At 42.3% G+C, this 12,268-nt stretch overlaps 1 protein-coding gene across 3 annotated transcripts in view; it reads right to left on the bottom strand.

The window, feature by feature from the left end:
- The window catches only part of ESYT2 (extended synaptotagmin 2), an 85,881-nt gene that overhangs the window by 35,187 nt on the left and 38,426 nt on the right, over positions 1-12,268 (bottom strand). For all 3 annotated transcript variants that reach the window (XM_036999195.2, XM_073238115.1, XM_073238116.1), the window contains exon 6: positions 12,056-12,145. In XM_036999195.2, coding sequence (XP_036855090.2) covers positions 12,056-12,145 — 90 coding nt within the window. The remainder of the gene's footprint in view (positions 1-12,055; positions 12,146-12,268) is intronic.

Raw genomic sequence — 12,268 nt, 5'->3', positions numbered from 1 at the left:
GACAGTAAAATTACTTGTCTTTATATTTTTTTTTTTTTTTTTTTTTTTTTTTTGAGAGGGCATCTCTCATATTTATTGATCAAATGGTTGTTAACAACAATAAAATTCAGTATAGGGGGGTCAATGCTCAATGTACAATCATTAATCCATCTCAAGCCTAATTCTCGTCAGTCTCCAATCTTCTGAAGCATAACGAACAAGTTCTTACATGGTGAACGAATTCTTACAGAGTGAATAAATTCTTACATGGTGAACAGTACAAGGGCAGTCATCACAGAAACTTTCGGTTTTGATCATGCAATATGACCTATAAACCATCAGGTCAAATATGAATATTCATTTGATTTTTGTACTTGATTTATATGTTGATCCCACATTTCTCCTATTATTATTATTATTTTTATTTTTAATAAAATGCTGAAGTGGTAGGTAGATGCAAGATAAAGGTAGAAAACATAGTTTAGTGCTGTAAGAAGGCAAATGTAGATGATCAGATGATCAGGTGTGTGCCTATGGACTAAGTATTAATCCAGGCTAGACAAGGGCAGCAAGACATCCACGGATGCAGAAGATTTCTCTCAAAGCAGGGGGGGTGAGGTTCTGAGCCTCACCTCTGTTGATCCCCAAATTCTCACCTGATGGCCCCCCTGCGACTGTGCCTGTCTTAGGTTGTTCCTCCCTTGAGGAATCTTACCCGTCTCTGGCTAACCAGTCATCTTCCGGGGCCATACAGGGAAATGTAAAGTTGGTAAGTGAGAGAGAAGCCATATTGTTTGCAAAGGTTAGCTTTTTACTTCTTTGCAGATTTATGCCCTGTGGCTTCTATGCCCAGCACTTGTCTCGAGGTATCTTTACCACCTGGAGGAATTATGATACTCGGTAAATTCGATATGAGGCACGAATTCTATTTAAAGTTTGTAATTAGGAAGGAAGAAGAAAAGCTATAGATGTAGCATATGAAGGAAACTTGGGAGGATTGATTATTTCTTTGACATATCTTCTTGTATAGTACCTTAAGTATGTATAGGTTTTAAACTACTAACTAATTTGCACACACATATTGACATAATAGGAATACGGTGACATAAACAAAGCAAATCTATAATTACCAGCCATCTCCAGTGAAGCCAAGAAAACCATTTAGGCACCCTAGGCATTTGTGAAAATTTATCTATGATATGATGGATATTTTCCAACTGTACTTGAACCATCAGACAAATTAAAGCAGCCCATTTCTGGGATCTGTTCACATCCCATATGTTCTTTTAACCATAGATAGTCTATAGTCATGAGATTTTGGGGTGCTACAACTTGCACCCCTCCCAACTCCTGGTTGAGTTCCAACAGTACAGATCCAGTCAAATTCATTGTCTCACTGTATGCACATGCCAGCCTAGACATCTCCCTCCTCCTTCTTATGGCAAGTCCAGGAGATGGTGGGCTGGATGCAGCCACAACCGCAGCATCGTCCGGATCCCTGTGGAGGCTTTTTGATGATCATCCCCCGGCACGAGTCCTCCAGAGAGTGCTGATGCCGGAAGCTCCTCCTCATATCGTATCTTAGTTCATTTTCTGGGTATCCAAGCTAGGCCTTGATCTTCTGCGTAGAAACAAACAGACCCCTTGCCCACACTTTGACATGCCCTCTATACCACTGTGCAGAACTCATTGGAGGTCAGCACACAGTAACTGCTTTTTTTTTTTTTTTTTTTAATTAAGAGAAAGGAATATTATCAGAAAAGAGTACCTCCATAGCTGATCATCTGACACCCTTTAAGTGATCAACATTAAGGATATTTAAAGCATGCGTTGATCTTTGATTTACCAATAGTTTTATCCTGTTAAGGAGTAATCCCCCTTTTCTTTCTTTCTTTCTTTTTTTTTTTTTTTAAATTTTTAATCTACACTTACCTGAAGAATACTATGTTTACTATGCTCTCCCCTATATCAGGACCCCCCTAACAACCACATTACGGTTACTGTCCATCAGCTTAGCAAAATGTTGTAGAGTCACTACTTGTCCTCTCTGTGTTGTGCAGCCCACCCTCCCCTTTCTCCCTCCCCCCCATGCATGCTAATCTTAATACCCCCCTTCTTCTTCCCCCCCCTTATCCCTCCCTGCCCACCCATCCTCCCCAGTTCCTTTCCCTTTGGTACCTGTTAGTCCATTTTTGGGTTCTGTAATTCTGCTGCTGTTTTGTTCCTTCAGTTTTTCCTTTGTTCCTATACTCCTCAGATGAGTGAAATCATTTGGTATTTCTCTTTCTCCGCTTGGCTTATTTCACTGAGCATAATACTCTCCAGCTCCATCCATGTTGCTGCAAATGGTTGGATTTTTCCACTTCTTATGGCTGAGTAGTATTCCATTGTATATATGTACCACATCTTCTTTATCCATTCATCTACAGATGGACATTTAGGTTGCTTCCAATTCTTGGCTATTGTAAATAGTGCTGCGATAAACATAGGAGTGCATCTGTCTTTCTCAAACTTGATTGCTGCGTTCTTAGGGTAAATTCCTAGGAGTGGAATTCCTGGGTCAAATGGTAGGTCTGTTTTGAGCATTTTGATGCACCTCCATACTGCTTTCCACAATGGTTGAACTAATTTACATTCCCACCAGCAGTGTAGGAGGGTTCCCCTTTCTCCACAGCCTCGCCAACATTTGTTGTTGTTTGTCTTTTGGATGGCAGCTATCCTTACTGGTGTGAGGTGATACCTCATTGTAGTTTTAATTTGCATTTCTCTGATAATTAGCGATGTGGAGCATCTTTTCATGTGTCTCTTGGCCATCTGTATTTCTTTTTTGGAGAACTTTCTGTTCAGTTCCTCTGCCCATTTTTTAATTGGGTTATTTGTTTTTTGTTTGTTGAGGCGTGTGAGCTCTTTATATATTCTGGACGTCAAGCCTTTATCAGATCTGTCATTTTCAAATATATTCTCCCATACTGTAGGGTTCCTTTTTGTTCTATTGATGGTGTCTTTCGCTGTACAGAAGCTTTTCAGCTTAATGTAGTCCCACTTGCTCATTTTTGCTGTTGTTTTCCTTGCCCGGGGAGATATGTTCAAGAAGAGATCACTCATGTTTATGTCTAAGAGGTTTTTGCCTATGTTTTTTTCCAAGAGTTTAATGGTTTCGTGACTTACATTCAGGTCTTTGATCCATTTTGAGTTTACCTTTGTATATGGGGTTAGACAATGGTCCAGTTTCATTCTCCTACATGTAGCTGTCCAGTTTTGCCAGCACCATCTGTTGAAGAGACTGTCATTTTGCCATTGTATGTCCATGGCTCCTTTATCAAATATTAATTGACCATATATGTTTGGGTTAATTTCTGGGGTCTCTAATCTGTTCCACTGGTCTGTGGCTCTGTTCTTGTGCCAGTACCAAATTGTCTTGATTACTATGGCTTTGTAGTAAAGCTTGAAGTTGGGGAGTGAGATCCCCCCTACTTTATTCTTCTTTTTCAGGATTGCTTTGGCTATTCGGGGTCTTTGGTGTTTCCATATGAATTTTTGAATTATTTGTTCCAATTCATTGAAGAATGTTGCTGGTAATTTGAGAGGGATTGCATCAAATTTGTATATTGCTTTCGGCAGGATGGCCATTTTGACGATATTAATTCTTCCTAGCCATGAGCATGGGATGAGTTTCCATTTATTAGTGTCCCCTTTAATTTCTCTTAAGAGTGACTTGTAGTTTTCAGAGTATAAGTCTTTCACTTCCTTGGTTAGGTTTATTCCTAGGTATTTTATTCTTTTTGATGCAATGGTGAATGGAATTGTTTTCCTGATTTCTCTTTCTATTGATTCGTTGTTAGTGTATAGGAAAGCTACAGATTTCTGTGTGTTGATTTTGTATCCTGCAACTTTGCTGTATTCCGATATCAGTTCTAGTAGTTTTGGAGTGGAGTCTTTAGGGTTTTTTATGTACAGTATCATATCATCTGCAAATAGTGACAGTTTAACTTCTTCTTTACCAATCTGGATTCCTTGTATTTCTTTGTTTTGTCTGATTGCCGTGGCTAGGACCTCCAGTACTATGTTAAATAACAGTGGGGAGAGTGGGCATCCCTGTCTGGTTCCCGATCTCAGTGGAAATGCTTTCAGCTTCTCGCTGTTCAGTATAATGCTGGCTGTGGGTTTATCATATATGGCCTTTATTATGTTGAGGTACTTGCCCTCTATTCCCATTTTGCTGAGAGTTTTTATCATGAATGGATGTTGAATTTTGTCAAATGCTTTTTCAGCATCTATGGAGATGATCATGTGGTTTTTGTCTTTCTTTTTGTTGATGTGGTGGATGATGTTGATGGATTTTCGAATGTTGTACCATCCTTGCATCCCTGGGATGAACCCCACTTGGTCATGGTGTATGATCCTTTTGATATACTGTTGAATTCTGTTTGCTAATATTTTATTGAGTATTTTTGCATCTACGTTCATCAGGGATATTGGTCTGTAATTTTCTTTTTTGGTGGGGTCTTTGCCTGGTTTTGGTATTAGGGTGATGTTGGCTTCATAGAATGAGTTTGGGAGTATTCCCTCTTCTTCTATTTTGTGGAACACTTTAAGGAGAATGGGTATTATGTCTTCTCTGTGTGTCTGATAAAATTCCGAGGTAAATCCGTCCGGCCCCGGGGTTTTGTTCTTGGGTAGTTTTTTGATTACTGTTTCAATTTCTTTGCTTGTAATTGGTTTGTTTAACTTTTGTGTTTCTTCCTTGGTCAGTCTTGGGAGGTTGTATTTTTCTAGGAAGTTGTCCATTTCTTCTAGGTTTTCCAGCTTGTTGGCATATAGGTTTTCATAGTAGTCTTTAATAATTCTTTGTATTTCTGTGGAGTCTGTCGTGATTTTTCCATTCTCATTTCTGATTATGTTGATTTGTGTTGACTCTCTTTTTCTCTTAATAAGTTGGGCTAGAGGCTTATCTATTTTGTTTATTTTCTCAAAGAACCAGCTCTTGGTTTCGTTGATTTTTGCTATTGTTTTATTCTTCTCAATTTTGTTTATTTCTTCTCTGATCTTTATTATGTCCCTCCTTCTGCTGACTTTAGGCCTCATTTGTTCTTCTTTTTCCAGTTTTAATAATTGTGATGTTAGACTATTCATTTGGGATTGTTCTTCCTTCTTCAAGTGTGCCTGGATTGCTATATACTTTCCTCTTAAGACTGCTTTCGCTGCATCCCACAGAAGTTGGGGCTTAGTGTTGTTGTTGTCATTTGTTTCTATATATTCCTTGATCTCTATTTTGATTTGTTCATTGATCCATTGATTATTTAGTAGCATGTTGTTAAGCCTCCATGTGTTTGTGAGCCTTTTTGTTTTCTTTGTAGAATTTATTTCTACTTTCATACCTTTGTGGTCTGAAAAATTGGTTGGTAGAATTTCAATATTGTGGAATTTACTGAGGCTCTTTTTGTGAGCTAGTATGTGGTCTATTCTGGAGAATGTTCCATGTGCACTTGAGAAGAATGTATATCCTGTTGCTTTTGGATGTAAAGTTCTATAGATGTCTATTAGGTCCATCTGTTCTAGTGTGTTGTTCAGTGCCTGTGTGTCTTTACTTATTTTCTGCCCGGTGGATCTATCCTTTGGGGTGAGTGGTGTGTTGAAGTCTCCTACAATGAATGCATTGCAGTCTATTTCCCTCTTTAGTTCTGTTAGTATTTGCTTCACATATGCTGGTGCTCCTGTATTGGGTGCATATATATTTAGAATGGTTATATCCTCTTGTTGGACTAAGCCCTTTATCATTATGTAGTGGCCTTCTTTATCTCTTGTTACTTTCTTTGTTTTGAAGTCTATTTTGTCTGATATTAGTACTGCAACCCCTGCTTTCTTCTCACTGTTGTTTGCCTGAAATATGTTTTTCCATCCCTTGACTTTTAGTCTATGCTTATCTTTGGGTTTAAGGTGAGTTTCTTGTAAGCAGCATATAGATGGGTCTTGCTTTTTTATCCATTCTATTACTCTATGTCTTTTGATTGGTGCATTAAGTCCATTTACATTTAGGGTGACTATTGAAAGATATGTACTTATTGCCATTGCAGGCTTTAGATTCGTGGTTACCAAAGGCTCAAGGTTAGCTTCTTTAGTATCTTACTGCCTAACTTAGCTCGCTTATTGAGCTGTTATATACACTGTCTGGAGAGTCTTTTCTTCTCTCCCTTCTTATTCCTCCTCCTCCCTTCTTCATATGTTGTGTGTTTTGTTCTGTGCTCTTTTTAGGGGTGCTCCCATCTAGAGCAGTCCCTGTAGGATGCCCTGTAGAGGTGGTTTGTGGGAAGCAAATTCCCTCAGCTTTTGCTTATCTGGGAATTGTTTGATCCCACCATCATATTTAAATGATAGTCGTGCTGGATACAGTATCCTTGGTTCAAGGCCCTTCTGTTTCATTGCATTAAGTATATCATGCCATTCTCTTCTGGCCTGTAGGGTTTCTGTTGAGAAGTCTGATGTTAGCCTGATTGGTTTTCCTTTATAGGTGACCTTTTTCTCTCTAGCTGCCTTTAAAACTCTTTCCTTGTCCTTGATCCTTGCCATTTTAATTATTATGTGTCTTGGTGTTGTCCTCCTTGGATCCTTTCTGTTGGGGGTTCTGTATAATTCCATGGTGTGTTCGATTATTTCCTCCCCCAGTTTGGGGAAGTTTTCAGCAATTATTTCTTCAAAGACACTTTCTATCCCTTTTCCTCTTTCTTCCTCTTCTGGTATCCCTATAATACGAATGTTTTTCCTTTTGTATTGGTCACATATTTCTCTTAGTGTTGTTTCATTCCTGGAGATCCTTTTATCTCTCTCTATGTCAGCTTCTATACGTTCCTGTTCTCTGGCTTCTATTCCTTCAATGGCCTCTTGCATCTTATCCATTCTGCTTATAAATCCTTCCAGGGATTGTTTCACTTCTGTGATCTCTTTCCTGACATCTGTGATCTCCTTCCGGACTTCATGCCACTGCTCTTGCATTTTTCTCTGCATCTCATCCCACTGCTCTTGCATTTTTCTCTGCATCTCATCCCATTGCTCTTGCATTTTTTTCTGCATCTCTGTCAGCATGTTCATGATTTTTATTTGGAATTCTTTTTCAGGAGGACTAGTTAGGTCTGTCTCCTTCTCAGGTGTTGTCTCTGTGATCTTTGTCTGCCTGTAGTTTTGCCTTTTCATGGTGATAGAGATAGTCTGCAGAGCTGGTACAAGTGACCGCTGGAAGAGCTTCCCTTCTTGTTGGTTTGTAGCCTTTTCCTGGGAGAATAGCGACCTCTAGTGGCTTGTGCTGGGCAGCTGTGCGCAGACAGGGCTTCTGCTTCCTGCCCAGTTGCTTTGGGGTTTATCTCCACTGTTGCTGTGGGCTTGGCCTGGCTGGGGCTGTTCCTCCAAAATGGTGGAGCCCCGTTAGAGGGGGAGCAGCCAGGAGACTATTTATCTCCGTAAGGGGCCTCTGTGCTCCCTGCTGCCCAGGGGGTTAGAGTGCCCAGAGATCCCCAGATTCCCTGCTTCTGGTCTAAGTGACCTGTCCTGCCCCTTTAAGATTTCCAAAAAGCACTCTCCAAACCAAAACAACAACAGCAACAATGAGAGAGGGAACAGAAAGGAAAAAAAAAAGAAAAAACACGCGATTTTTTTTTTTTCCTCAGGTGCCGGTCCCAGGCACCCGCGCACTGGTCCTGCTGCCCTGTCTCCCTAGCACCAGGGTCCCTGTCCTTTCAAGGCTTCCAAAAAGCACCCACCCACCGGTCCCGCAGGGAAGGAACGCTCAATATTCTTGGTCCTCAGGCACTGGTCCCAGGCACCCGCTCACCAGTCCCGCCGCCCTGCCTCCCTAGCTCCGGGGTCCCTGTCCCTTTTAGGCTTCCAAAAAGCACTCGCAGAAAAGAGAAAAAAAAGGGGGAAAAACGCGCGATTTCCTCTGTCCTCAAGTGCCGGTCTCAGGCACCCGCCCACCGGTCCCGCAGGGAAAAACGGGGGATATTCTTTGTCCTCAGGCGCCGGTCCCAGCCACCCGCTCACCAGTCCCGCCACCGTGCCTCCCTAGCACTGGGGTCCCCGTCCCTTCAAGGCTTCCAAAAAGCGCTTGCCAAAAAGAGAAAAAAAAAAAAAGGGGAAAAACGCGCGACCTCCTCCGTCCTCAGGCACCGGTCTCAGGCACCCGCCCCCAGGTCTCGCAGGGAGAAACGCGGGATATTCTTTGTCCTCCGGCGCCGTTCCCAGGCACGTCCTCACCGGTCCCGCCACCCTGCCTCCCCAGCAACGGGGGCCCGTCCCTCTAAGGCTTCCAAAAAGCGCTCGCCAAAAAAAAAAACTGCTCCGGTTTCTCTCCACCCGCCGGGAGCCGGGGGGAGGGGCGCTCGGGTCCCGCCGGGCTGGGGCTTGTATCTTACCCCCTTCACAAGGCGCTGGGTTCTTGCAGGTGTGGATGTGGTCTGGATGTTGTCCTGTGTCCTGTGGTCTCTATTTTAGGAAGATTTTTCTTTGTTATATTTTCATAGCTCTATGTGTTTTTGGGAGGAGATTTCCACTGCTCTACTCACGCCGCCATCTTGGCTCCCGCCATTTTGTTTTTTGTCTTTATATTTTTAGGAGAAATGCTAAGTGAAATTGCATGATCTCAAATATTCAAGCAGCTGGAGTAACAAAACTGCCTAAATCCCTTGGGAAGTGGATGGTTATAAATAAACATGAAGTAGAAGAATCAAGATTCCTTTGGATAGACCAAAACTAAAAAGCAATAATGTAAAAAAACCTCTCAAGGACTAAGGTCTTTCAGTGTATGGGAAATGAAGCATAAACTTACTGCAAATATCAGTATGAACTCATGCCCACCCCTTCTCCCCAAGAATAGGCCCAGAAACAATGACAACCTGGGGTGACCAGCACCTGGTCCCCAAAGCCCCCTGGAACTGCAGTGTGGTCTATGTCTGGGTCCCACTCCCGTCCAGGGGACTCCTGGGGACCCAGCCGCACAGCCCTGCCCCTCCACCTCACTGCTGCCCCAACCCAGGGCTGTGGGTCAGCTCCTGGGAGCCCGATTCAAAAGCCGCAAGCTTCCCACCAGGGCAGGCTGGTCTGCCTCTGGCCCGGCAAGCAGGGAAGGGAAGGGAAGGCAGTGCCCTCGGGGGCACTGACAGCCTCGTCTTTGGTATGTGGACAGGAGGACCAGAGGAAGCCAGTCACAGTGGGAGAGCATGAGAGACTGTCAAAGTGCTTTCAAATTCTGAGCTCCGTAGGCACCATAAGCACCAACATCTGCTTTCATTTTTATAAAGTCCCTCCTTTGCCTCAGGTACCTCACAGCAGCAATCCTAGCTAACAGGACTCATGTCCTCACCATCCCTCTAAAAGGAAGATGTCACTTCTACCTTACAGATGGAGAAATGCAATCCACGGCTCAGGGAGCTGGCTGGGAGGACCCCTGAGATACACACATGTGGAGCAAGCCTCAGACCTCTCCTCTCCTGGGGACTCACTGGTTTACTCAGCATGAGGGACAGAACCAACACGACCTCCGACCCGGCACCCCAAGGGATGTGTGAGAGGTCACTCCCAAGCTACAAGTCAGCACACACAAGCAGCTGGGACATGGACAGGGGCACACGCTGGCTTGTTCTGGCTCTTCCCAGAACCTTCACCCAAGCTTTTGTCCTGGTCCTTACCGGAACCTTCTTCCAAGCTTTTACGCTTGCCAGGACTTGACTTCTGATGTCAAGACCTCACCAGAATGCTAAATCTACATGTAGGCAAATATTTGATTTCCTAAAAATCTGAGGCCCTGCTATGTGCCAGGCACTCTACTGCCTGCCTTATACCCACTTTTGTGAGGTAGGTCCTGCTGTGACCCCCACTCACAGATGTGGAAACTGAGGCCTGGAGAAATTAACTAAGTTGTTCAAAGCACACAGTAAGAAGAGAAAGAACTGAGGTGGGAACCAGGTCACAAGACTCTTCAGTTTGTCACTTAACCATCCTACTGGGCTCATCGCTCCAGAAATTTGTAGGTCTTTAAGTAACATATCAAAACGAATCTAAACAAATCAGCAAGCAGGGAAATGAATGAAAGTTACATATATTCTAAATCATCTGGATAGCCAAGAAACCCCCAAGTCTTTCCAGCAATATTTTCCAGTGGGTGAAGAGTAACTTGGCAGCTAGCAGCGAATTCTGTTCTCATATTTTCCAGCTGAAAGCAGCTGAAAAAATTTTGCTTCTCTCCAAAGCACAAGTTTAGTGACTTTACTCCCATATAAGGAAATGAATGATTCTGAACTTTGCACAGAATCATCCTCCTTTTCTGAAAGTAATATTTCATTTGGATGTTAACATTACAGTGTTACTTTTAAAGTAAATAAACCTATGGAAGAGCCAAACTAAGTAAAAGTGTTACTAAATTTTGAGGAAGAGTTAAAGATTTGAATTTTGTTACATTCTGAATTGAAAGAAAAAAAACTTTTAAAATTGTTAAAAATTCCTTGTAGATTAAAAAGACTTGGCAATTTGCTAAAGATTAGTTTTTTATACTTATTAATAAAGGAATTGTTTTAAACATATTGACTTTTAAACAACTGGTATGCATTCTAAGTCTTTTATGGATCTCTTCATTTCTCAAAGTTTTAATAAATTAAACAGAGAGGTTTCTTAATAGCTTTTGAATTTTAACATGCTTTGTAGTTACAATACATTCAGAATTAAGCAACTGAAAGCAAGTGAGAATAATAATTTCAGTGGTAACAAAGTGGTGACATAATTCTTGTGTTTTTATATAGAAAAAGTACTAACCTGTGGTTGAAATAAACCCATATTTAAAAACCCAAAAATAATTTGAATTGTTATTTGAATCAAATTATACAAATTAACACCCCATTTAAACTACATGATGTTAATGGTGCCCCCAGAAAGGACTCATCAAAGGTTAGAAAAGTGGCATATTGTGAAGAGATGTTTGAGAAACAGATCCCGAACTGCGTGAAGACATGTCATTCATGGCTCTCAGAAGAGTTAACGCCAAGTGTGCCACCATGAAAGGACTCCTGGCTCAGAGAACAAGGAGAAAGCTGACCAGCTGGGAAAGGCAGCACAAATGCCTGGGACAGCCCTCCAGAGAAGGCAGAGGTGAGGGGAGATGGGCTGGCACCACCGTTGGGCTGTAATTCTCCCGGGGCTTGGAACGTGGGGCGACGCTGGCAAGAGGGACCCCATCTGGACTACAGTGACTGTCTGCAAGTGAGAGAGGGCCCCTGGTGGGCCAGTCTGGCCTCAGGAAGTCACCCAAGTGGTGATGTCTACAAGGACAGAGTCAAGGCAGGAAGCCCATCAGAGGCTGCAGGAGCTCAGGTGAGGAGAAGCCTTGCCGGTAAGGAGTCACCCAGGGGAGGGGAGACTATCGGCGAGGGCGAGTTTAGGCAGGAGTGACATTTTTGTTCTCTTATTTTTGTGGCTAATAATGAGTGATGAGCACTTATAACAAAAAATGGAGTAACATGTATTTAACAACGTGAAATAACATTATGTTTAGCGAAGTGTTATAACTCAGTCAAAAAAATCCTTATGACTTTTAAAACTTTTAAGAATAGTATTCTGTCTTTGTAGTTCATTAAACACACCACAAATGGTGGCAATGCAGAATGGGGCCACCGTGGTCTGTGGGAATGGCTGCAGGAGCCTGGTGGTGAGGATGAGAGTGGTGCCTGTGTCCAGCTGGGTGGGTCTAGTTGCACGCCCAACTTACTGACAAATTAGACTCTGAGAGGATTAAATCACATAGATTATATGTAAATCACATGCAGTGAGATGTGAATGTTAGTTACAACCTATGCTTTTAAAAAAAAATATGTCTTCAAATGTTCTGTGACAAAAATTATGTTTATAATCAGCAAAATATTGTCCATCTAAAGAGCAAGGCCCTCAATCAATACAAGGAGAGGCATGAAAACAGCCACAGGACTCATGCATCAGGGAAGAAGTGCGTTAAAGACAGAACTCCGTTCTCCGCCTAATATACTCTGAGATGTACACATTGTTGTCAGGGAATCAGAAGATAATCATGAAGTAAATGACTTACTGGCTTCCTAAGGAAGAAGATGGACAAAGCTCCCACCAAGGGCATGTCTCCAATCAATGGTTCCAGGATCACCCGCATGGTACCATGAATCTGAATTCAAACAGGAAACCAAAACATGTTATAGAAAACAACTCCACAGGCCACTTGCTGATGCAGATGCATGACTGTCTTAGCAACTTCTGAGCATTTGACTTCAGTTTTCTCTCAAGTATA

The sequence above is a fragment of the Manis javanica genome, chromosome 6, assembly GCF_040802235.1.
Source record: "Manis javanica isolate MJ-LG chromosome 6, MJ_LKY, whole genome shotgun sequence".
NCBI lineage: Eukaryota > Metazoa > Chordata > Mammalia > Pholidota > Manidae > Manis > Manis javanica.
This window is presented reverse-complemented; position numbering and strand designations above follow the sequence as displayed.